Source organism: Vulpes lagopus, chromosome 14 (genome assembly GCF_018345385.1).
Source record: "Vulpes lagopus strain Blue_001 chromosome 14, ASM1834538v1, whole genome shotgun sequence".
In the NCBI taxonomy this organism is placed as follows: domain Eukaryota; kingdom Metazoa; phylum Chordata; class Mammalia; order Carnivora; family Canidae; genus Vulpes; species Vulpes lagopus.
The window spans coordinates 36496641-36523668 of NC_054837.1; the positions used below are offsets into that span (position 1 = coordinate 36496641).

Genomic DNA, 27028 nt, shown 5'->3' on the forward strand with positions numbered 1-27028 from the left:
GGGTCAGTGCATGATCCCGGAATCCTGGGATCGAGTCCCATATCAGGCTTCCCACAGGGAGTCGCCCTCTCCTTCTGTCTGTGTCTCTGCCTCTCTCTGTGTCTCTCATGAATAAATAAATAACATCTTAAAAAAAAAAAAGTAAAAAAAAAAAAAATAATAAGCACGGCCCCTACACAGCCTATCTCCCCAGGTTTGTGCCTGCTGAGGCAGACCCGTGCACCAAGAACACAGCAAAGGCGGAGTATCTATGATGTGAAGGAACATAGGAGCCAATCTAGGCAGAACTGAGTCGGGGGTGAGGAGGCTTCCTTACCTGGCAACTCAGAAGCAGGGATGTTCTGCCGATACTGGTAGGTCAGCTCTCGGAAGCTCCGCAGGCCACAGCAGTAACACAGCACGGTGTTCCCCGTGATTCTGTAATCTGAAAGGAAAACAGGGGATCCCTGGGTGGCGCAGCGGTTTGGCGCCTGCCTTTGGCCCAGGGCGCGATCCTGGAGACCCGGGATCGAATCCCACATCGGGCTCCCGGTGCATGGAGCCTGCTTCTCCCTCTGCCTGTGTCTCTGCCTCTCTCTCTCTCTCTCTCTCTCTATCATAAATAAAAATAAAAAAAAAAAATTGAAAGGAAAACAGCTTCATGTGGGCATGCCGGTTAGCATATGGCATCACGTTTCCAGAACAGTAGAACAGCAATGCCTTTGCAAAGTAGTGGGAAACCAGAGTACCAATCCACACATGGGGCAGAGACAATGGGCCAGACATTTGGAAAACAAGAATAAAACCCACTTATTTCCTCACAGCAGAATATTTCCACTTGGATAAAAATTCAAATATTTTAAAAATTAAAAAAAAAGTACTAAGAGAAATGAATTTTTAAGATTTTATTTATTTATTCATGAGAGACACACACAGAGAAGCATAGACACAGGCAGAGGGAGAAGCAGATCCCTGTGGGGAGCCTGAAGTGGGACTCGATCCCAGAACCTCGGGATCACGACCTAAGCCGAAGGCAGATGCTCAACCGCTGAGCCACCCAGGCATCCCAAGAGGAATAAATATTATTTTTCTCTTGAGTTATTTCTAATTATGTCTCATAACAGAACATAAAGACTCCTAACTCTGGGAAACGAACTAGGGGTGGTGGAAGGGGAGCCCATTCACTAGGGCTGAATGGGTAATGGGCACTGAGGGGGGCACTTGACGGGATGAGCACTGGGTGTTATTCTGTATGTTGGTAAATTGAACACCAATAAAAAATAAATTTATTATTAAAAAAATAATTATGTCTCATAAACCAAACAGCATGCAGGAAAGGACCTGCAAATCTGACTGCCTATAACTTAACACAATGGAAACATATCCATCAAAAGTAAAATAATAATAAGTTAGTGGAAAACACCTTTACAACACAAATGACAACCAGTTGCACCTACAAAGGTATCCTACGAACCTATATTCCCAAATCCAGAGAGCCTAACATGGGCCATGATCACAGATAAGCCGGTGAACCATGACACACAAAGATCTTATATTCTGTGAATGTTCCAACATGGAGAGACAAAAACGATACATCCAGTAGGCCTGTTCGTATTTACAAGACCTGCCAGCCAGTATGGACTTAAGAAGATACTGGTCTTCACACCTGAGGCATGTCCTTAGGCAGGAGAGTTACTATGGCCAAGTCTCAACTGTGCATACCACTGTCCTCATTTATCCTAATGGAACAATTTCCCAAACCTACCCTACTGCATGGTCACTCAGGAGCTGCAGTGCTGATTCACACAGTGGAAAGTGGAAAATCCCTTAAATATCCCATTTTGAACTGGATAAAAAAAAACATTATAATACTATGTAATAAAAATCAAGGAACAGATCTTCATTGACACAGAAAAGATCCAAGATATACTGCTGAACAAACAGCAGGCCATAACACGGCACACGTGGTAGGGTTTCATTGACGAGGACGGTGTGCATACATGGGCAGGTACACAGGGTAAGCATCACCACTGGGTACTCAGGTGGAGGGACTGCCAGTCATTTTCACTTTATCCTTTGTACCTCTGTCATTCACACATCTTTGTGAGCTATGTCAGCTTTACAGACACATTAAAAAGCTCATGGAGTTCAGGCTCTGATGATAGGTCTGGGCAGTCCCAGGGCCACTGCAGCAGAGAACACCCGAGACACTTGTGAGAATGTGTCCATAAGACAGCAACTGCTTAGAACAATTCCCAGTGACTTCTAAAGTCTTTCACGATAATGTATGTTTTAGGGAAAAAAAAAAAAAAGTCATTTGGGGCACCTGGGTGGCCCCGTGGTTGAACATTTGACTCTAGATTTTGGTTCAGGTCATGATCTCAGGGTTGTGGGATGGAGCCCCACATTGGGCTCTATCATCATTGGGGAGTCTGCTGGAGATCTCTTCCTTCCTCCCTCTCCCTCCCTCTGTACTCCTCCCCGAACACACATGTGCTCCTTCCCTCCCTCTCTCAAATAAATAAATAAAATCTTTAAAAAACAAAAAGGCATCTGCTAAATTTTCTGCAGCTCCCTCCCTCAGTGACAAATCACATTTCACAATGTGATACAGGATACCCTGAGAGGCAGGGCAAGCCTGCACTAAGTCACCAACACAGCAAGTGAGAAGCCAATGAGGACCCTGAGTGCTTGGGAACAACCAGTCTCAGAATCTCCACGCAGCGCCAACAGATGGTGGAGTCTGGGTCTCTTCTGTTGTGCCCCTCCTTCCCCCATGGCAGAAAAGATACTGGAATGGATCATGTCGGCTCAACTAACTTTTAAAAAAAACCCAAAAGTACTAGCACTTTCTGTCTGCCTCTGTCAGGCTGCGCAGGGGGGAAGGCTGTGCCTGTGGAAGGCAGCTGGGCAAGAGCAGCCCAGTTCCGCCTGGCAGGTTCTACTGCTTCACAGGAGGCCAAGGCATCACCTCTAGAGAGAAGAAAGCAAGTGCAATGATGCTTACCAGATAGTAAAAACGCTCCCCTCTGCAAAGCCACCAGACTTTCTGTCAACATATTTTTCCACGTCAAACCCCTGGTTGCCAGATAATTCTGTGATTAGGAAGAAGGGAAATCTTAGATACTAGTTTGGAAAAAAAAACACTAAAATGACAAGAAGGCAAACGTTTCATAAAAGGTCCTTGAAATGGGTAACACCACAGCACAAGTAAGTTAAACATAGCAGCTAAAGGGAGTGCTATACGCAGTTGTAGGGCTCTGCTTCCAAGATCATAGGACACCTGAGACAGCCCAAGGACTAGGATGCCCAGGACTGACAACATGCTCACCATCTAGTTCACAAGGGTCCTCGTCTGAGACACTGTTCAGAACCTCAAAAGGAAAGCTAGCTTCAGATATTTGAACATGTGAGTTACCACGTTCTCTCTAAAACTCTGCAAAGACATTCCTTGCACAGGAGTGGTGAGACACCCAACCTTGGCCAGAGCAGACCTTGGGCAGCAACAGATCCACAATCACAGAAGGAAGCTGTTTCTGGATCTACATGCTGCCCTCCGGAAACACAGAGTTCTTGGTTCCTCCTGTGAGCATCTATGGAACATCTAACCAGACTGGCTCGTCATGCCGGCGAGAAGGCCCATGGTCTCGCTTGTGCAACAACACGGCACATAAATGGGATAAAGGCATGACACTTGGCCAGGGACGGATGTGCACATTAAACATTGAAATTCTAAGAGCCAGGTCAGCTTCCTAAAACATGGAAAGGAGCATGTCAGAAAGGAGGAAGCCAAAGGCCCTGGTTCCACCAAATGGCCACCCCACTCCCCACCCAGACCCAGGAACTCTCTGGTTGGGGCAAGCAGGCACTGGCACCAAGTCCTACAGATTCATGACATGATGGACATGAAGGAAACCCCTCCACTGGGGAAGATGGGAAAACACAGCAAAGCACCAATGTGGTACACTAATAAGTTGGCAGTCCTAGAAATAGCCATTAGAACTCTGGAAATCCTTGGGTCCTCTATGGACCTGAGCTCCAGCCACACCTGTTTGGGAGCTCCATTACCTTCAGGACGTCTGACTCGTAGTGGTTGTTGCTCAGAACCCCGTCCAGACACCTGTCGCCCAGGTCTAGCTCTGCCAAATGGAAGGAAACAAAGTCATATGTCTTACAGAAAGCATCATCACTGACGCTAACATAAATACATTTTCTTTCTTACAGAGTCTAGAAAGAACAAAAAGTTCCCGTTTAAAATGAGAACAGGGGACGCCTGGGTGGCTCAGCGGTTGAGCATGCCTTTGGCTCAGGGCATGATCCCGGAATCCCGGGATTGAGTCCCACATTGGGCTTCCTGCAGGGAGCCTCCTTCTTCCTCTGCCTATGTCTCTGCCTCTCTCTCTCTGTCTCTCTCGTGAATGAATAAATCAAATCTTTAAAAAATAAATAAAAAATAAAATGAGAACAGGTACAACAACTTCCATTCCACTCCCTCCCAACATGGACAGCTCTCTCCTCGGTACCTCAAGGTCTGAACACTGCAGCTAGACCAGGCGTTTTCTGTGCTGGTATCCTTAACATGTAAGGAAACCCTCCCCGACTGAACTCCATGTCCCCACAGCTGTCCTGTTACTGCCTGGTTTCACATTAGCACAGAGTGACACTTGTATGTCAGGAGGAAGTATGGTCACTAATGTTGGCCTTCCCCAACTCAGGCCATGCTATCCGTCACCGCCCTCAAGTGCACCAGAACAGGCTGAAGCAACTCAGCTGGAGAGCCGGCATTACCACAGAATGGGGCCAGGCAGCCAAGGCAGCCCGCCCGGGCGCAGCCCCAGTACAGGTGGCAGAAAGGCTGTAGGCAAACGGCACCTGCGGGACACAGCACAACGGCCAGTCAGGCCACTTCAGTGAGGAATGAATTCAAATAACCATTCAATAAATGACAAATTCAATTGTAATAGCAATCCCAGAATTGCAAATTAAAACACTGTATTTCACGTATTATATTTAAAAGTGACACATCATAGGGCACCCGCGGGGCTCAGTCGGTTGGCTGTCCGCCTCTTGGTTTTGACTCAGGTCACAATGTCAGGGTCATGAAGTTGAGCCCCATGTCAGGCTCTGAGCTCAGTGGGGAGTCTGCCTGAGATTCTCTCTCTCCCTCTGCCCACCCACTCTCATGCTTGCACACTCTCTTTTAAATAAACAAATAAAAATCTTAAAACAGAAGTGACACACTATAGAAATATTATGGACTTGGTGTGGGGACAAATATCAGATGCAGACTTCAGAAAGAGAAGTTTCACCCATACATGTTTCACCCATACATGAAAATGAGGTGTGTGACAGAGTGGGTTATCAACTGATGGCAAAGATGATTAGTCAACATGATTGTACACGGACAACCGAGTCTGCAGATGAGAAAACACAGCCACGTCTTTACTTCACACCATGCACCACAGTCAACACTGTCCTGAAACCTGAGTCTGGAAGGATCCACAGGACAGGCTCTGTGGCAGGGAGGTGGCTCAGGAAGGCAGTAAATGCTCACACCCTTACTCACACTGCTGGGGGGCGATGCGGGGGTCCTGCTCACGTTCTGCCCTCCGGTCGGGCATGGGCTGGAAGCAGCAGGTGCATATGGCATGGCTTCCTTGCAGGGCGCACACATAATCCTGGGCTGCAGAACAGACAGGACATTTAGGCAGCACATACTGGCACATGGGCAGAAAGAACCAGTCAGACCCACATGGAGAGGAATGGCGGGAAAGCAAACAAGGAAACTGATCCACAAGAAAACCTGGGGAAAACTCAGACCTGTTTTCTTAAATGGCCAAATGATAGCCAATCATTTAAATGAAACATTTTAAATAAAATGAAAAACAAGCAAAGCGATCTTTCAGTTCAGCAGTCGTAGCAAGATTTCAAAGATCCTTGAAGGTTTTCTACCATTTCCTTAGGCCAGAAAGCACACATCATTAAACAACAAAGCAAGTTCTATATTAATCTTTGTGTCTTCCAAATAAACAAGTGATGGGCCTGGTGGGCCTGATGGACATGGCTGGCTGACCCCACTCTAAGAGTTGTGTCCACAGAGCCCAGGCCCTGCATACTTGACGGCCTCATAGGAGGCTCCATCTGTGCACACACACTTGCTACAGGCCCCATCCCACTGGGGACTTCCATCTGCAATTTGAAAATGATGGGGTCTACCTGAGGAATGGTAGAGTTGGTTTTGTGACCAGGTGCTGCACTGCCCATGGCTCCAGGTCACAATCCTGGGTCAGTGGTCTCATGACAGGCTCAGACCCACAGCAACTAAGAAACTGGGCCCTGTGGGGCCATGCCTACAGAATGGCCAGGGCCAAAAACATAAGATTTCACCTGTACTCTCTCCCTTTCCTGATGGCATCTGGGACCCAGCCCACTAGAAGCAGGCAGTGGGGCAGAGCTCAGGTTGGCTCTGATGACACCATGACCCGCTGCCAAAAAGAAGCCAGTCTCTCATTTAAGGGGCCCAAGTGTGATGGGTGTGATGGTCATTTCTGCTCTAGCCAGCAACTCTGGGGTGCCAGCTGCCTGAAGCAAATGTCAGGATCAGGACTGAACTCCTAGGAGTGCCCAGGAGCAGGGTCCATGAGACAAGTCAACTCTCTGGTTTCTTAGCCCAAAACAGAACATGAGAAGCAATGGGGTCTGAGAGGTGGCAAGACCATGGAGGCAGTGACAGGACTGGGATAGGAATGGGGGAGGAGCCAGCAAGAATATAGGCTGTGTCCTGGGCAGTCATGGCAGGACAACAGCAGAGAAGGTGGTGTCTCACCTGTCTTGACACTGGTGGAGGTTGACGGCGCATCCCCAGCAGCCTGTGGTACCCCTGGCTCACTGTTAGGCCCTGGGCAGGGGAGGGCCTGCCCACCCTGCCTCCGGTACTCAGGGCACTGCCTGCATACAATGTACGGCTGGCTGCAAGAAAAGCACACAAACCCCTCGATTGTGGGGAAGCACACGGTGACGGCGACAACGCCCCTAGCCCTTATGACAAGACGAGATCCAGATCCCCAGACCAGAGGCATCTTCTCTGCTCACAGAGAAGTCCTACCCCAGTCCTATCCCAGTGCCTCACACCTCAGCTCTGCACCATCTGCTGCCGCCCAGGGTATATGAGGGGCAAGCACGGCATGCCCCACTGGGCACCCAGTGCTCATCCTGGAAGAACAGCACTTGGAGGACTCTGTTCCTTGCCACCTGCTGGCTCCCCTCTGCTGTAAGGATTCCAGACTACCTCATCCCTCTTGGCAGCTCCTAACATACAGAGACTTGTCCTGCCCACTCCTGCTGCTTTGGCATAGCATCCCCCAGAGCATGGCCACTCAGTCCCCACACGGGGCTAGATACACACTCACAGGTTCAATGCTGGGTGAGCTGTGGATGACATCCAGAAACACACCCAGCTTGCCAAGTGCACTCAGGACTCACCCTGGGCCCCTAAATGTGCCATGGTATGTTGCTGTTCTCTAGGGGCCTTCCAACCCGCCGCAGGAGCCCTGCCCCACTAACTTTATGCACTTCAGTTGAGCTTTCCAAAAACATAGTTGGTAAAATGGAATCCATAGGAAAAATACAGACTCTTCCCTCACTTGAGCCAGAGAGCAGCTTCCTGAGCCCACCTCTAATGGCAAGAGCCAGCAAAGGAAGAGTAAGGCCCGACTGACACCACTGGTGAGAAGACACTCAACTTCAGTTAGGAACGAGACAGCTGTTATCTCAGGCAACATCAAGTGTGGCCAGGGGTTCCTGACATCCCTCCACAACCCCAGGAAGGCCAGCATTCCATGATGGGCATGGAATGACCCAAGTGGCAGGTCCAGCCCTCTGACCTGACCATTCCACATCCACTCCGCTGGTAGGTACTGTAGCATGGCTTCACAAGTCAGAGTTTTAGAAACACCACAATCCCATCTGTAGAGGAATACTGTGGCTACGTATATGAGTGGCTGGAAGGATACACAAAGAAGTGTTCATGCTCAAGCGATTTTTGATTTCTTCCTTTTGCTTGACCATTATTTGTAAATTTTACAAAAAGAAACAAAAAGATAATAAATTTGGAAAATTTGATTTTTGTCTTTCTAAATGTGATGCTCCATCTAAAACTCAAGTCTATGGACTTCTGAGTCAGGAAACACCAGCATTTTACAGCAGATAAAATAAGGTCTCCTAGAATTGCATCCTCTTGGCCAGGTGGCCATGGCTTCTCTACAGTAACATCCTGACAACTGAGGATAACGCAACTTATGCCATAGGACTCAACGGTCACTAGATAAGCTACAGAGTAAATGCACTTATGTGGGGCAAAGAACATGTCAAATTGTGACGTTGTCATAGCCAGTGAATCACAGCACCCGACGAGGTGTCAGCAAATAACAGTGTGGGTTATGGTGGCCATTGTTTTCTAACAGACATCAGCGTCAAACCATTCATTAGCTGCTATACCTGAAACTCAAAGGGTACTGTATATCAATTACACCTCAAAACAGCTGGAAATAAATACAGAAAAGTAACAGCAAAAAATAAATACTGCATGTATACCTGAAGGGGGGGTTACCGCAGGAGGCATGGGGACAGATACCACCCAGTCACCCGAGTGGGTGGCTGTCCTTGGCTGGCTCAGACTCCATGCTGCCTGTCCAGCTCCCTGCCCCCGAGAACCAGGCAGAGGCTCACCTAACATCCGATGATTCACTGTCCACATCTGACAGCTCCAGCAGATCTTCCGAACTGCCCTCCTCATCAGAGAAAGACCTTCTGACCTTGGGTTGCAACATGTCTTGAGTGATCTTGTTCCTGGCAGCCATGCTCCGCACATCTTCCTCGCTGCGACTCTTGTCTGGAATGCAAAGGCCACGGCTCTACTAGCTGAGGAGCCCCTGGAGACACAGCCATGGTTTCTAGGAGCAAGGCGGGCTCCCCACTTGCCTGGGTGCTGGAGAAGGTAGGCCTCCACCAGGTTGTTCAGGATGTGGTTTTTACAGATCCTCTCGACTGGACAGCGGCAGGTGGGACACCAGGTAGAACGCTCCATCCAGCCTGAGTAGCAGGCTGCACAGAAGGTGTGCATGCAGGGCTGTAGGCTGAGGGCACAAGGACAAGTCTGCAGACACTCCTGCAGAGCACTCACAGATGGAGCATCTGTCTGCCAGGCCATAGCAGCAGCCCCCAGATACCAGGGCACATGGGGCATGGCCTGTGTGGAGCATGAGAAGCAGGGACCCCAGTTCATACTGCCTTTCCCCAGAGCAGGATGTGGCCTCACTCAGGCTGAGGGTTGGTCACAAAACATAAAAGTGAGCAAATCACCCTCCCACAAAGCTCACTTAACTCCACAGAGCCTGGAAGCCCTGCTTCTCAGGGTGCTCTACTCCTTGCATATGGCACCCATCGCTGGCTGCATCTGTGTCCTCAGCTGATAAGCTAGGAATGCCACCTGCCTTCCACACCCCACGTGAGAAGAGCTTCCACCTAAACGACCCTAACTTGGTCCTTGCTAATGAAAAGAAATGCCAATCTGTGCTCCAGGAAGGACATTAGAGCAGGCAATAACTCCAGGAATATGAGAAGCATGGACATTGAGTGTGGAAAAGGCCTGTGTTGAAGTGGAAATTTGGACAGGCTCTCAGGCTCCCATAGAGAAGCAAGGAGAGGGCGCTCCCTAGACTGCTCCAGGGATCCTCATTCTGGGCCTTTTCCTAGGAAAGCTCTGTACAGCTTTTCTGTTCTACTTGGCTCAGATGGGACCAGTGTCGACTGAGATCATCACCGCATCAACCCCACGTACTCTCCTACAGCCTTGGCAACAAGGGTCAGGTGTTTGGCTTGTTGGCCACACAAGTAAAATGCCATGAGTAAGCTCTGCAGAGTGGAACCTGACAGGACCCAGAGGCTCGATTCCCCGCGGCTGCTCCCCCCTATCTCTCATCCTCCTGCGACATACGCACGCATACCTCACACAATCATGCAGCAGGTCCTGGCAGATGATGCATGTGAGTGTCTCCTCCATCTTGTCAGGCTTCACAGCCTCGGATCTAACATTCCCAAGGGTGGTGTGGGTATCTCTACACTGGTCTGCAACCAAGAACTGCAGGGTCAGGTCAGTGTCCCCACCTGTGAGAGAAACAGATGCGTTCTGACCACCTGTTTTATGAACACCTTAACCTAAAGAGAGAAGAGAGAGCTCTCCCCAGTGTTTGTATTTTAAAGGGTGTTTTTAAGATGGCCTAAAAGAAGTCTTATATTCCAATATTTTTTAGTTTTGTTTTAGGGAGGCCTGGTTGGCTCAGTGGTTGAGTGTCTGCCTTTGGCTCAGGGCATGATCCTGGGGTCCTGGGATCGAGTCCCACATCAAACTCCCCACAGGGAACCTGCTTCTCCCTCTACTTATATCTCTGCCTATTCTCTGTGTGTCTCTCATGAATAAATAAAATCTTTAAAGAAAAAAAATTTTGTTTTAGAACAGTTAATGACCCAAAAAAGAGGCACTCAGGATACATGCTTAAAAAATAAAGACCATTTGTCCCCCAGTATATTTGTGTAATGTCATTTTTTGTTTAAACAAAAAACGTGATTTGTATACACATGGGAAAGTACACTCTTATGTTACCAGGAGTTGTGGATTTTTTTCCTTTTCTTCTGGTGGTGTTCTAGAGTGCTCCTGTGTTGCTAACTACAGATTAATTTTTATTTTTAATTAAAGAAATACTTGGGATCCCTGGGTGGCGCAGCGGTTTGGCGCCTGCCTTTGGCCCAGGGCGCGATCCTGGAGACCCGGGATCGAATCCCACGTCGGGCTCCCGGTGCATGGAGCCTGCTTCTCCCTCTGCCTGTGTCTCTGCCTCTCTCTCTATCTCTCTGTGACTATCATAAATAAATAAAAATTAAAAAAAAAAAAAGAAATACTTAAACACAATTTACAAAGTCAAATATTTAAAAGAAAACAAAAGTAGCAGCCCTCTGCCTTGAACTACACTCCTCTGAGTTAACATTTGTGTTTTTAGCTACTTTTCCTGGTAAAGGACCTCTGTGTTTCTGAACTGTGATGCTATGTTTAGGTTGAGTGATTTTAATTTTTTTTCTCTTTTTAAAAATATTTTATTTACCCATTCATGAGAGACAGATGCAGAGACATAGGCAGTATCCTCCTGGAGCCTCCCAGTCTCACTGCTCCAATCTGCGGGCTGCTCTCAGGCCTATGGCACAGCCAGTGCCCCACCAAACATTCCCAAGTGTTTTTTACAATCATTTTAACTTAGGCTTTTTAAGTGAAGATTTTGCTCTAAATAACCTTTACGAGGAGGTTAAAACTATCACTTGAAAGACAACTTTTTTTTTTTTTTTTAGTTTATTTTTTAGTAAGATCTATACCCAATGTAGGGCTGGAATCCATGACTCCAAGATTAAGAGTCACAGGCTCCTCTGAGCCAGCCAGGTGCCCTCAAAGACAACATATTTAAAAATAGATTTTCACATCAGGACAGAACTCGAACTTGGAATGCACTGCTTCCAGATCATGAGCATAACCTGACAGTAAACATTGTTCAATCCTAATGATGTAAAGACGAAAGAAAAGGCTCAGATTTCCATTCCAAAAAAGCTGAGGCACCACAGGTCTGTGCCTGAGACACATCCCCATGCTTCTTCAAAAGGAGAGGCTCCAATGGGAGCAGCTCAAACTGTCCCACTAGGGCCCTATGCACTCCCCCAAGGGCCAGAGACACACAGAAACCTAAGACTCTGACCTCCTTTCATTTTCTTCCTGATGGGCTCCAAATCCTCCTGATCCTGGGGTTCCGACAGAGAAAAGGATGCTCCCTCTCTGTCTGGCAGAGCTGAAGGAAAGATGGGGATTTCATCACTTGCCACAGATGGACCACACTCTTTTGGGGAGATGTATGCATCTCTGGAAGCTGTGAGAGGGACAAACAAAAGAGGTTCTGATTCATCCACCCTAGAAGGAGACAGCAGGCAGGTGAAGCACCAGATTCAAGCCAGGTCTAGGTAATCCAAGGTGCCGTATATTCTCCATAATACATACTCACTAGAAATATTCAACTACATTTTTTAGAAGATTTTTTTAAAATTTTTTTTCTTTTTTTTATTATTTATTCATGATAGTCAGAGAGAGAGAGAGAGAGAGAGAGACAGAGGGGCAGAGACACAGGCAGAGGGAGAAGCAGGCTTCATGCACCGGGAGCCCGACGTGGGACTTGATCCCGGGTCTCTAGGATCACGCCCTGGGCCAAAGGCAGGCGCCAAACTGCTGCGCCACCCAGGGATCCCTAGAAGATTTTTAATTTATTTATTCATGAAACACAAAGAGAAAGGAAAAGACAAAAGCAGAGGGAGAACCAGGCTCCCTGCAGGGAGCCTGATGTGGGACTGGATCCCAGGATCCAGGATCACAATGTGAGCCAAAGGCAGATGTTTAATCACTGAGTGACCCAGGTGCTCCTAGACTCATCGATTTAAACAAGCCCAGCTTTTAACTGGGCTTAATAACCTTTATCACAATAAAGCCCTAGTTTATAATACTTTAGTACAATCCACATGTAGTCTGTAATATTCAAATGGTAAGTGTTATTTTGAAAAGAGAAGAAACTGCCATATGGCAGCCAAAAGAGAAAGGTTAGAATTCTCTGGGGAGCAAATGAGCTCCCCAGAAGCAGCTTCCCAGAAGAGGCAGCTTCCAGGGCTGGCTCCTAGCTCTGGTCCTCACTCCCACTGCGAGGGGGCCTTCCCCGCTCAGTGGAGTGTCTCACTTCAGAATGAAGACTATGATGATGATGGTACCTCTCCAACAGACCCATCATGAGGATTCACTTAAAACTTATAAAGCACTTGGCACCCAATCTCACATTTAGCAGTCTGGTTATTCTCTTAGTAGGTTTAAACTGAGAGAGGTACATAGAAAAATTTCCCGGCCTTTCCAAGGTTGGAGCTAGGCTTTCCATCTGAACAATTTGTTTACAGCAAAATTTCTTCTATTTATGATTTTATTTTTTTAGTTGCACAGTATATAAATACATTGTCCTCTTACAATAAAATTAACAATTGTATGTGTATACACACACATTGCATCTTCTTCATCTATCCATCCATCACTGGACACTCAGCTTCCCCTTTCTCTGCATCCTCACCAACACTTGGTATCCCTAGTCTTTTTTGATGCTGGCTATTCTAACAGGTATGAGGTGATGCCTCATTGTGGTTTCCTTTAATGAAGTTAGAACATTATCAAAAAACTAAAAACCAAATTTGCAAAAATGGAAGCAGTGGTTGCTTGCTTTCTCTCTCTCTCTCAAATAAATAAAATCCCCCCCCCCCAAAGATTTTATTTATTTGACATAGAGAGATAGCACAAGCAGGGGGAGCAAGAGAGGAAGAAGAAGAAGCAGGCTCCCCACTGAGCAGGGAGCACAAGGTGGGGCTCATGACCCAACCCAAAGGCAGATTCTTCACTGAACCACCCAGGCGCCCCTCAAATAAACAAAATCTTTAAAAAAAAGAGGGGAGGAAGTATTCTAGGGATAAGTAAGAGTTCTCGAAACTAGGTGAAAAAGAAACTTCACTGAAGAACATCAAAGAACTTAATAAACAGGGTAAAACACCACTATCCTGGGTATTGTAAAAATGTCAATTCTCTCCAATCAAAATCTCAAAAAAGATTTTTTTTTAACTTAAAAAGATAATCCTAAGGAGAATCTGGAAGCAAAATACAGAAGAATAGCTAAGAAAGTGAACTAAAATATGAACATACATAGTATGATCTAATTCACAAAACATATAAACACATATGTTCTACACTCTAACAACACCAACAAGGGAATGTTAAGGTCACATAGCACCTAGAGTCTGAATTTTCTCTAGAGACCAAGAAGGAAGGTAAAGAAGGTAAAGAATGATGCCGTAAGGACCAGTACATGTAAAACTAGTTGTTGGATTTTTTTTTTTTTTTTTTAGTATTTATTTATTTAGAGAGAGTGCACACACAAGCAGGGGACGGGCAGGAGAGGAAAAATCTCAAGCAGGTTCCAACTCCCCGCTGAGCAGGGCACGGTCCGACATGGGGCTCAACCCTACCACCCCAAGACCATAACCCAAGCTGAAATCCAGAGTTGGCTGCTCAACAACAGAGCCACGCATTAAGAGCCTAAAACTGGCTTTAAATGATGTGTTATCCTGGATGAGTCTTGAAAACATTATGCTGAGTAAAAGCAGCAGAAACAAAAGGCCACAGAGTATATGATTCCATGTGTAAGAAATGACCAGAAGAGGCAAATCAGAGACACAGAAGGAAGGTTAGTGGTTGCTGGGGACAAAGGAATGACTGCTGATGGGTGTGGGGTCTCCTTTTGGGGTGATGAAAACATTTGGGAACTACAGAGTGGTGATGAATGCACAACACAATGAATACAGTAAAATCCACTGAAGTGCACACTTGAACTGGGTGATTGTTATGGCATGCAAATTATATCCCAATAAAACTACCAGAAACACCATGTACTATCATCTCTGATTTTCAGCACTTAATATTTGGGATGCAACAAGACATCTACTACAGAAATCTTGCTACTGAGAACCTGATGCCTGATGCCACCTCCACCTTCCTGAGTAGTTTATCTGTCTTCTCTGTAGCAACACAGGTCAGAAGTAGTGGCCACAAAGCAATGCAGCTACCACCAAAAGGTTCCTGTCTCACCAGAACTGGAGGAAGGTGCTTGCCCTGCAGAGGTGGGCTCCATGGAAGAGGTAGAAGCCGTGGGGAAGAGGTCTGATGTGGACGTTGATGGCTGTGGTTCCTCAAAGCACGCCTGAGTGGTGGGCGATGACGGCAGGACCTGGGGGTCGTCACCTTGCCCTGCACCTGAGGTATCTTTGGTCACACGGAACACATTCTCTTTATTGGCTTCTGCAAGCACAGAAAGAGAAGAATGAGCACACAATCAGGGCTCAGGTGGAACACCACTACCGTGGGCAAGACATTCCAGCAAGAATCAAGAGCCCTTACTATGTACCCACTTGGTTACAGTCTCACTTACCAAAGGAGTCTTGTGTGATGTCCTGCTTCTCATTTAAAGATTCATAGAGGTATGCCACATCTAAAAGGAAATTAACCAAATCAGAACAGAGTCCCCAGGCACCAGCTGGAACTCACTTCCCTCTTTTGTTCCTGTCACTTCAGTCCCCTACTTACTTACCAGCTAGTAACAACATTAAGCAGTTTAAGGGATTTCAAAACAAGTGACCCAAAATATCTTAACAAACTTTAAAATAAATAGGCTTCAGGAAAAAATTTCTGGAGCCAGGAGGCAGTCTAGGGAGGGCAAAAACAATGAATAGGTGATGAATTTGTGTTTTGCTGGCATTTCTAACTAACAGAAGGCAAACAAAAGATCCTGCCACGTGGCCAATGACTGGCTTTGTCTACACTTAAAACAATCTGAGAAATCTGCCTCCTTCTTCCACTTTGTAGGTAACCTTCAAAAGACTCCCCCAACTCTCCTTGTCCTATATCATTCTTCTCTCCCAAACACAGAACAACCGCTGGCCTCCAACCCCTCTTCTAGATCTTAATCCCCATAACTCAGGTTTCTTCTATGTAACCTAACCCATCCTTGTTCACTTCTGCCATTCTGAGGTGTGTGGCTCATGACTTTGGTGGGATTTCTGGAGAATAACTGGGACTCAGGCTGTTAAGGTCAATGCTCCCATTCTTCAACAGACATGAGTCACACCAAGAATCTACATCAACAACAAAGAAAATGTAGGTAACACTAACATTTCTAAGGGAAATACCTGCTTCAGCAGACTCCCTTTCAACCACGCTTCCCACCTGTAACAGGACTTCCCCGTCAAGCACCACCCATGTGTCCACCCTGTCCATTCCCTTTCTCTTACTGTGTTCTGGCTCATTCTTCCTGTACACCAAGTAGATGACATCCCCCGTCTGCAAAGGGCAGGTCTGCTTCTTAACAACCTTCAGCTTGTTAATTACTGTTCCATTGGTGCTGTAGAGACAACAGAATTGCAACTTATCCTAAAATTTTCTTTTTCTATCACCACTAAAAAAACAGTTCAATATTACTGCTTTGAAAATGATAAAACGTTCGTAAGAACGATGTAAATATTTAAGGATCCATATATGCAAGTGCCATCCTATAATTCTCCTGAGAAAATGCTTGCCTGTTGCCACCTTACTGACAGTCAAACCAGCAACCAATCTTATCAACATGTCTGCTTTTCCCAATGCCATGTTCTCCTCCATCTGCCTCCTGGTGGACCCTTGGACTTCTATGAGCAGCTCTGATTTCAGCTTCTCTCCTACATCTGCAATTCGCTATGTCCACAGATTTACCACTCCCTCCAGAAGTTACGACTGAGTCAGCTCATTCCTCAAATGAGCACTGACACTTAAGAGACAGGTTCCACCAAGGGGCGCCTGGTTGGCTTAGTCGGTTAAGCGTCCAACTCAGTCTCGGCTCAGATCTTGCTCCTAAATTCAAGCCCCACACTGTGCATGGAGCCTACCTAAAAAAGAGAGACAGAGAGACAAACACAGAGACAAAGAGACAGGTTCTAGGTAGAAGCAAATAAATGCCAGGCTACAGACTAGAAGATGGCGTGGCCCCCCAGCTGGGAGGTCTTTCCAATTAGGGAGCACACTGCCAGGTGGAAGAGGCACAAACTGCCAAGGGGACAGACAGGAGCCCAAGTCAGATGGGAGAGGGAGTGCTTCCTTGAGGAGGGATTCCTGAGTAGATATCTGACAGAAAATCATTAGTGGACGAAGGGCACACTGCAGGCATGGTGAATAGTGTACAAGACAAGAACTCAGCAAGCAAGCAAACTAACCCACTTAAGCAAGCAAACCACCCAAGCTTAACTCTACAGCTTCACTCCCAAGGCCTCCAGTGGGGAAGGGGCCTTATTTTTTACATTTGAGCAGACATCCACTACTTGAGTGTTTGGTAAAGGGCCAGAAAGTAAATAGTTTAGGCTGTATGATTGATCACACAGTCTGTATCCCAACTACTCAGCTCTGCCACTGTCACAGGAAAAGCAGCCATAGACAGGACCCAATCAAGGGGCTATAGCTGTGTCCCAATGAGACTTCACTTGCAAAAGCTGGTGGCACTACCCAATACAGCCAGGGCCTCTGCCGCTAGGCTTCTCCTCACAATCCATTCTTGTGTTCTTTCTACCCAAAAAAGTCTGATTTTACACTTCTGCTTAAACCCCCTTGATTACTTCTCATTGCTCTCAGGCTACCGTCCAAACTCCCTAGAGTGGACAGCAGGGCCTTTCTACTCCAGTCTACTGTCTGGCTCTGCACTCATTACTTACCGTGAGCACGCAGGGCCTGCTTGTGCCTCAGTACCTGTAGTTCCTTCTGCCTGGAACAACCCCGACTCCAGCCAGTTCAGCCAAGGAATGCAGTGGCTGCTAGAAGCTGGCAACGGCAGGGAATGGATTCTCCCCTAGAGTCTCCAGACTCTCAGCCATGCTGACAATTTGATTTTAGTCCAATGAGACCTGAGTTAGACTTTGTATCTTGAGCACTAAAAGATCATAGCTATGTGCTATTTTAAGCCACTAAGTTTGTGATAATTTGTCACAAGAGCCACAGGAAACTAAAACTGTCATATGGCCAGTACTGGAAAGCCAGGACCTGCTGCAGGACAGCTCTAGAACTAGGGCTACATTATTCTACAGTAGGCTGAGAAATGAACTTAAGCTGCTACCTATTAGAAGAGAGGCCAAGAAGCATCATTTCTTCCTTTAAATTTTACATTTTTTCTTTCTTTTCTAGTATTTTTTTTAAAGATTTTATTTATTTATTCATGAAAGACAGATGGGGGGGAGGGGGCAGAGACGCAGGCAAAGAGAGAAACAGGCTCCATGCAGGGAGCCCAACGTGGGACTCGATCCCAGGTCTCCAGGATCATGCACTGGGCCGAAGGCAGGTGCTAAACTGCTGAGCCACCCAGGGATTCCCAACATCATTTCTTCCTAATAAACCTAATTCTTAGTGTTCAATTCCTACAACTGTAGTTACCAAATAATCTCATAGCACTTGACCTTTACAAAAATAAAAATTCACCTGATAGAAAAAGCATACTCTCAACATATTGCTGGAAGCCTATCTGCCACTAGGTTTAAAATAGGCACATTCTTTTCTTTTCTTTTCTTTTTTTTTTTTTTAGATTTTATTTATTTATTCATGAGAGACACAGAGAGAGGTGGTGGGGGGTGGGGGTGGGGCGGGCAGAAACATAGGCAGAGGGAGGGAGACGCAGGCTCCATGCAGGGAGCCCGATATGGGACTCTATGGGACTCGATCCCAGGACTCCAGGATCATGCCCCGGGCCAAAGGCAGGCACCAAACCGCTGAGCCACCCAGGGAGCCCAAAATAGGCACATTCTGACTCAGCATTCCTTCCTATAAACTTATCCCAAGAAAATAATCAGACATGAATGCAAAGGGTTTCAGAAGAGAATAATTGTATCATTTACAATAAAAAGTCAAAATAGTAAGTTTTCATCAGTACAGGAGTTGACAGGTAAGTTATTTTTTTTTTTTTTTTTAAATTTTTATTTATTTATTTATGATAGTCACACAGAGAGAGAGAGAGAGACAGAGACACAGGCAGAGGGAGAAGCAGGCTCCATGCACCGGGAGCCCGACGTGGGATTCGATCCCGGGTCTCCAGGATCGCGCCCTGGGCCAAAGGCAGGCGCCAAACCGCTGCGCCACCCAGGGATCCCGACAGGTAAGTTATTATATAATAATAATGAAAAAGACAAAATGAATGGTGGATACACTGACACACAAGCACTCTGTAAATAAAAGTGAAAAAAGACAAAGTGTCTAGCAAAACTGAAATATATACAGATGTATTTTTTTTACATATGTATTTTCTAAAGCATGAGTGGGATTTAAGAAAGCTTTTCACTTTTATAATACCACTTATGTTGTATAACAATTTTTTAAAAAGAAAAGATTTTATTGCAGACAGAAAGAGCACATGTGTAAGCACCCATGAGCAGGGAGGAGAAGAAGCAGACTCCCAGCTGTGCAGAAAGCCTGATGAGGGGCTCTATCCTGGGACCCTGGGTTCATGACCTGAACTGAAAGCATCTTGGTCAACCAGTTGAGCCACCCAGGCACCTCCAGAAAAAAATTTTTTTTATATTTGGAGGAAAAAGTCTAACTTGAATAGGTTTGCAACTTTTAGGTTATCACTGTCTTTTTAATTTTATTTTTTCAGAAATATATTTTTTAAATAACAAATTTATTTTTTATTGGTGTTCAATTTGCCAACATAAAGAATAACACCCAGTGCTCATCCCGTCTAGTGCCCCCCTCAGTGCCCGTCACCCATTCACCCCCACCCCCCGCCCACCTCCCCTTCCACCACCCCTAGTTCATTTTCCAGAGTTAGGAGTCTTTATGTTCTGTCTCCCTTTCTGATATTTCCTACCCATTTTCTCTCCCTTCCCTTCTATTCCCTTTCACTATTATTCATATTCCACAAATGAATGAGAACATATAATGTTTGTCCTTCTCCAATTGACTTATTTCACTCAGCATAATACCCTCCAGTTCCATCCACGTTGAAGCAAATGGTGGGTATTTGTCGCTTCTAATGGCTGAGGAATATTCCATTGTATACAGAGACCACATCTTCTTTATCCATTCATCTTTCAATGGACACTGAGGCTCCTTCCACAGTTTGGCTATTGTGGACATTGCTGCTAGAAACATCGGGGTGCAGGTGTCCCGGCGTTTCATTGCATCTGCATCTTTGGGGTAAATCCCCAACAGTGCAATTGCTGGGTCGTAGGGCAGGTCTATTTGTAACTCTTTGAGGAACCTCGACACCGTTTTCCAGAGTGGCTGCACCAGTTCACATTCCCACCAACAGTGTAAGAGGGTTCCCTTTTCTCCGCATCCTCTCCAACATTTGTGGTTTCCTGCCTTGTTAATTTTCCCCATTCTCACTGGTGTGAGGTGGTATCTCATTGTGGTTTTGATTTGTATTTCCCTGATGGCAAGTGATGAGGAGCATTTTCTTCAGAGATATTTTTGCTATAATTTGAATACATTCAAGAAAGCTCATAGATATGGAAATGTTATTGGAAACCAGAAAATGTGTTTTCTAGTAACTGGACAGCCTAGTGAACTACTATGTTATAGAAAACAAGCCCTTGTTTCTTCTCTGTAGTCAATGGCTTCAAGAGAAAACAGAAGGGATGCCTGGGTGCCTCAGCGGCTGAGCATCTGCCTTTGGCTCGGGGTGTGATCCTGGAGTTCCGGGATCGAGTCTTGCATCAGGCTCCCTGCATGGAGCCTGCCTCTCCCTCTACCCATGTCTCTGCCTCTCTCTCTGTATCTCTCAAGAATAAATAGATTTTTAAAATCTTTAAGAAAGTAAAATTAAAATTAAAAAAAAAAGAAAAAAAAAAGAAAAAAAAAAAATAAAAAAAAAAGAGAGAGAAAACATAAAAGTTCGGATAGGGGGGCACCTGGCTGGCTCAGTCAGTGAAATGTGCAACTCTTGATCTTGAGGTTGTGAATTTGAGCCCCATGTTGTGTGTGGAGATTACATAAAAACAAAAACAAAAAAACCTTAAACAAACAAACAAAAAAGTTCAGAAAGAACTTACCTGGTATCTTCTAGTGACACCTGACCAGATTTTTCATCCACTATAATTTTACAGTGATCTCCAGAGACCAGTTTATTGCCGGGGAATGAAAGGTCACAACCTGTAACAGAGAAAGGATACACATTGGATATGACAATGGGGACTGTGCACAATACTGCCCTTTGCTTAATCAAAGCATGTGGCTGAAAATCAAGACCCATTTTGTATGCACTGTAGGAGACAATACCTAATCAGGCAAGATAGGAAGTAATTTTTTAAAAAATATTTATTTGAGAGAGTGGGGCAAGGGACAGTCTCAAACTCTTGGCTAAGCTCGGCCTGATGTGGGGCTCCATCTCAGGACCCTGAAATCATGACCTGAGCTGAAATCAAGAGACAGATGCTTAACTGACCGAGCCACCCAGGCACCCCTTAGGAAGCAATTTTTTTAAAACTTTTTTTTTTTTTTAAAGCTTTTAAGTATTAATCCAAAGCAAAGGGAGAGGGACTGTGTCTCAAACCTTTCTGACTCCCTATTAACCTAAAGGATACCCCATCATCAGTTCTGGCTCCGCATCAACAGCTTCTTGGTGACAATTTCACAATATGCATATATACACAGCTATCCTTATAAAAGCAGAAGTTTAAAAAACTAAGGGACTTAGTTAAGAAATTTTTCAGTATCTTAACTCAGTCCTTAATTTCTTCTTCGTGTAATCTAAGATTTTATAAATTGTCACAAAACTGAAACAATGACCAAGAGTCACAGAAAAAGTGACTGTGCAAATTACAGACACAGGTACGTTTGAGAAAATTTAAAACAAAAGAGGGATGCATCTACAACTAAATGTGATTATATCCTCATTTAAAAAATTATTTATTTATTCATTCATGAGAGAGACAGAGAGAGAGAGGCAGAGACACAGATGGAGGGAGAAGCAGGCTCCATGCAGGGAGCCCAATGTGGGACTCGATCCCAGAACTCCAGGATCATGCCCTGGGCCGAAGACAGATGCTCAACAGCTGAGCCACCCAGGGATCCCTGATTATATCCTCATTAAACGCAAGGAGGAAACTCTGAAATGCTTTGTTCTCTCTACTAAGGTTTATAGCTTTATTTTTAATAACCAAACATGGGGGAAGATTTTATTTATTTATTCATGAGAGACAGAGAGACAGGCCGAGATACAGGCAGAGGGAGAAGCAGGCTCCATACCAGGAGCCCGACATGGGACTTGATCTGGGGACTCCAGGATCATGCCCTGGGCCAAAGGCATGCACTAAACCGCTGAACCACCCAGGGTGCCCAATAAATAAAATCTTAAAACAAAAACAAAAACATGGGAAGCAATACAAGTGCCAATCATCTGGTGCTAAGTTAAAAAAACAGTGGTACATCCAAACAGAAGACTACACAGCATCAAAAAGAAACAAATTACAGGGGTGCCTGGGTGGCTCAGTCAGTTAGGTGTTCAACTCTTGGTACCAGCTCAGGTTTTGATCTCAGGGTTGTAAATTCAAGCCCTGCAATGGGTTCTGCACTGGGCGTGGAGCCTATACAAAGGGAGGGAAATGAAGTGCTGATACACACAATAGTCTGAAATGAATTTCAAAATAATTGTATCAAAGGAGAGAAGCCATACAGACTATGGTGGACTATCACATAATTCCACTTGACATTCTGGAAAAGTAGAATGACAGAGACAGAAATTAAATGGATGGTTGCCAGAGTTGGGGTTTAGAGGAAGGGGCTGATCCAAAGACCACTAGGAACCTTCTGTGGTGATGGAAATGCTCTACGTCTTGATGGCAGTGTTGATTCCATTTCTTAAAACTCACTGAAATACCTGTGAGGGGTGAATTTTACTGTATGTGAACTAGATCTCCACAAATCTAAAGTATTAGAAATCTTACTTGGACATTATACATTTGTTACAATCTGAGACAAATTTCACCTGTACCTACGCGATCATCACTAGTCACCTGTCATTGGGATGGTTTTTTTTTTTTTTTTAAGATTTTATTTATTCATGAGAGACACAGAGGCAGAGAGAGAAGCAGGCTCCCTGTCGGGGGGCGGGGAGCCCATGTGGGTCCCCGGGGATCACGACCCGAGCCAAAGGCAGATGCTCAACCACGGAGCCACCCAGGCATCCCTGGGATGGGTTTTTAACAAGCTTCTCTACACCAGAGCATCATGCAGTTGATTAAATTTCTCACAAGGCTGGTACACATTTCTACCACTCCCCGAGCATGGGAAGCTCTTTGGAAAGGTAAGGTCTTCCATCTCCCTTTCCACATATCAACTCAGCTCTCCCTTTCTCCCTGAAATAATGCCTTAATAATAGCAGACATGTTATTGTCTTTAAATATAATCAACTTCTACAACTCTTATGTGTCTTCCCAAAATTCCTGTTAAAGGCCTGAACCCCAATATGACTGTAAACAGGGCTTGTGAGGAGGCAATCAAGGTTAAAAGAGATTAGGGTGGGACCCCACTCTGATAGGGCTGGTACCCTTAGAAAGGAAGAGGACCAAATCTCTGTCTAGCACTCAAGGACTAACAAGGTGGCTGTCTGTAATCCAGAAGTGGGCTCTCACTAGGAAACAAATCAACTAGCATCTTGATCTTGGACTTCTCAGACCTAAGAACTGTGAAAGATAGGGGATCCCTGGATGGCTCAGCGGTTTAGTGCCTGTCTTTGGCCCAGGGCGTGGTCCTGGTCTCCCATGATTGAGTCCCACATCAGGCTCCCTGCATGGAGCCTGCTTCTCTCTGCCTATGTCTCTTTCTCTGTGTCTCTCATGAATAAATAAATAACATCTTAAAAAAAAAAAAGGGATCCCTGGGTGGCGCAGCGGTTTAGCGCCTGCCTTTGGCTCAGGCGCGATCCTGGAGACCCGGGATCGAATCCCACGTCGGGCTCCCGGTGCATGGAGCCTGCTTCTCCCTCTGCCTATGTCTCTGCTTCTCTCTCTCTCTGTGACTATCATAAATAAAAAAAATAAAATAAAATAAAATAAAAAAAAGAGCAGCCCGGGTGGCTCAGCGGTTTAGCGCCGCCTTCAGCCCAGGGCCTGATCCTGGAGACCGGCAATCGAGTCCCACGTCGGGCTTCATGCGTGGAGCCTGCTTCTCCCTCTGCCTGTGTCTCTGCCTCTCTCTCTCTCTGTGTCTCTCATGAATAAATAAATAAAATCTTAAAAAAAAAAAAAAAAAAAGAACTGTGGAAGATAAACTTCTGTTGCTTAAGCTTCCTGGTCTGTGGCATTTTGTCATAGCAGCCGGAGCCGACCAAGAGGGCAACTTCTGTTTTGCTGGAAATGGTAATATATTTGCCAAAAGGAATTCAACTAAGATTAACCCAACAATCTATTTTTTGCTCCTTGTATTAACATGTAAATGAAGTTATAACACTGTATTAAAATAACAATGGCTAGCATTAAGTACTAATTCTTAGCCATGCTCCTTTTATGCATTTGGAAGGTAAGATCTCAATTACTCTGCAGTGACTCTATGAAGTAGGTACAAAGGTATGGAAAGTTAAGTCCTTAGCCCAAAGTAAGTTATGCAGTGGTGCCAGGTTGGAAACAGAAGCCTTCTGGTTGCTCTTCACCAACTTATTATATCAATTAAAGACAATCAATGCATTTTTCAAGTTTCTAATGACATATAAATACAAGGTTGTAAAAAAAAAAATTAACTTGATACTGAGATTTAAGACTATAAAACAAACAAAAAACAAAAAACCAACCCCAACATCCCAAACAAACAAACAAACCCAAAACCAAAAACATGTTCAGGTACACCATAAATGGTAAAATAAAACAAGAATATTTATTTTATTATCCTTTTCTTTTTTTTAAATTTTTATTTATTTATGATAGTCACACAGAGAGAGAGAGAGAGAGAGAGAGAGAGAGAGGCAGAGACACAGGCAGAGGGAGAAGCAGGCTCCATGCACCGGGGGCCGACGTGGGATTCGATCCCGGGTCTCCAGGATCGCGCCCTGGGCCAAAGGCAGGCACCAAACCTCTGTGCCACCCAGGGATCCCTATCCTTGTTTTTTATCATAGTACTTGGCCTTCATTTTTTTTTTTTAAACTCCAGTATAATTAACATATACATAATCTTTGTTTTTAAACCATACTTTCTCACGTTTTTAAAATATAAAATCAGAAACAAAACAAAACAAAACAAAAAACAGACCTAAATATAGAGAACTGATGGTTAGCAGAGAGAAGGAAGTTGGGGGAGGAGTGAACTAGGGGAACAGAGACTGAGAGTACACTTTGCGCGATGAGTACTGAATAATATAGAGAACTGTTGGATCACTGTATCATACACCTAAAACTAAACACTAAGTTAATTAGACTGGAATTAAAAAATAAATTAAAAATATATTTAAAGTCCAAGTGATGATTTATTAACTTTCGGACAAACTAAATTTTTTTGTTGCCTTAACCAGTGCACTTCTCTCCCTGTAGGGAAGTGACAAGGAGGGCAAGCTGCCGATGGTCACTTAGGAGTGCCCAAGCAGTTGTGTGGAGGGTGACCACACTTCATCTCACCTAGCTGCACAGCTGTTCCTACCCTGTGCTTCCCAGGTTCAGTCAGCCAAGGCCTATTGAGCAGCACTATTTTAAGAGGGTATGCTCCAGATTTTATTTCATTTTATTTTTTAAAAGATTTTATTTCCTTATTTATGAGAGACACACACAGAGAGAGAGGCAGAGACACAGGCAGAGGGAGAAGCAGGCTCCATGCAGGGAGCCCGACGTGGGACTGGATCCCGGGGATTCCAGAATCAGGCCCTGGGCTGAAGGCAGGCGCTCAACCGCTGAGCCACCCAGGGATCCCTGCTCCAGATTTTATTTTATTTTATTTTTTTAAAGATTTTATTTATTTATTCATGAGAGACACAGAGAGAGAGAGAGAGAGAGAGAGAGAGAGAGAGAGGCGCAGGCAGAGGGAGAAGCAGGCTCCATGCAGGGAGCCCGACGTGGGACTCGATCCCCGGTCTCCAGGATCACACCCCGGGCTGCAGGCGGCCCTAAACCGCTGCGCCACCGGGGCTGCCCTCTGCTCCAGATTTTAAGCGCAACCACCTACAACTATAGATTTCCCTCTGAGCTGCATCCCTCGAGTTGTGTCATACCATGTTTTCATTTTCATTCATTTCAAGGTATTTTGTAATCTCCCTTGTGACTTCTTTGACCCACTGGTTGTTTAAGAGCGCGTTGTCCCATTTCCATACTGAATTTTCCAGGGTGTTTTTTTTTTTTTTTCTGTTACTGACTTTAATTTCATCCCATGGAGATCAGGGACGGTCTCCGTCGTGACGGAGGTGAGGGGACGGCACTCTAGGGGGTCACGCGAACACGCCCACCTCAGGAGGCGGTAACGAGAACTAGATCACCTGCGGGGCGCACCGGAAAGTGACAGGCCCGCCGGTACGTGAACAAATGGCCGCTCTTACACCAGAGCCGAGTCCACTGGAGAAACTGGAGAGCACAGTGGGCCCCGCCCAGGGGCCTCCGGGCGGCCCGGGGCGCCGCCTGCGCTGGCCCGACCCCGGGCCCTCCGCCCCTCACCCCCGGCCCCCCCGCCCCCGGCCCCGGCCCGCACCTCGCCTCCGCCCGATGGTCCACTCCCGTTTCCTCAGGAGGACGTGCGGCTCGCCGTCCCCGGCGCCCAAGCGGAGGAGCCTCCCCCACGGCTGCTGCTGCGGCGGCTGCTCGCCTTCCCGGGGCTGCTCCATCGGATTCACATCTGACGAGATCCGGAAACGCCGGCTGAGGCGCTGGGACCGCACAGGCAGGCGCTGCGGCCCGCCGCTCCGCCCTGAGGCCCTCCCGGCGCCCACGCCACGCCACGCCGCCGCCCCGGCTCGAACGCCCGCCTCCTCCCGCCGCCGCCGCCGCCGCCGCGTCCCGCCCGCCGACCCGCCGCAGCCCCGCGCCATCCGCTTACCCCCCGCCCCGCGCCTAACCCGGAACCGGCCGCGCCGCAGCCACCACAGCCGCCGCTGTCAACAGACATCGCGGACTCCTCAGCTGATCGGCCAGCGCCGTCCGGGCCCTGCGATTGGCTGGCGGCGGCGCCCACCGAGCGCGGCGGCTAGAGCGGAGCCCCCAGCGCCCCGCGAGACTGGCGCGTGGGGCCGGCGGAGCGTGCGCAGACGGGAGGCTGCGGGTCTGAGCGCCATCTTTGGTAATGGCCCAGACGGCTTCGTCCGCGGTAGGCGGCGCCATGTTAAGTGGTGGCAGAAGGGACGGGGTTACTGGGCTTGGGCGTCCGAGACAAGCCCTCGAAGCGGCGCCGGAAGTCCGATGGCCGTAAGTG

General features: G+C 46.4%; 1 protein-coding gene across 4 annotated transcripts in view; it reads right to left on the reverse strand.

Moving 5' to 3' along the window:
• CHFR (checkpoint with forkhead and ring finger domains) overlaps positions 1-26797 on the reverse strand; it is a 30091-nt gene extending 3294 nt beyond the window's left edge. For 2 of the 4 annotated variants that reach the window (XM_041728869.1, XM_041728868.1), the window contains exons 1-16: positions 26657-26797; positions 26312-26455; positions 20704-20803; positions 15934-16043; positions 15075-15134; positions 14735-14944; positions 11775-11942; positions 9984-10143; positions 8959-9113; positions 8707-8869; positions 6806-6948; positions 5546-5662; positions 4768-4851; positions 4048-4118; positions 2987-3074; positions 317-424 (exon numbers count right to left, since the gene is read on the reverse strand). In XM_041728869.1, coding sequence (XP_041584803.1) covers positions 317-424; positions 2987-3074; positions 4048-4118; positions 4768-4851; positions 5546-5662; positions 6806-6948; positions 8707-8869; positions 8959-9113; positions 9984-10143; positions 11775-11942; positions 14735-14944; positions 15075-15134; positions 15934-16043; positions 20704-20803; positions 26312-26444 — 1870 coding nt within the window. In that variant the 5' untranslated portion in view covers positions 26445-26455; positions 26657-26797. The remainder of the gene's footprint in view (positions 1-316; positions 425-2986; positions 3075-4047; positions 4119-4767; positions 4852-5545; positions 5663-6805; positions 6949-8706; positions 8870-8958; positions 9114-9983; positions 10144-11774; positions 11943-14734; positions 14945-15074; positions 15135-15933; positions 16044-20703; positions 20804-26311; positions 26456-26656) is intronic. The other 2 variants (XM_041728870.1, XM_041728871.1) reach the window with 2 other exon arrangements.
• Between the last annotated feature and the right edge of the window lie 231 nt (positions 26798-27028).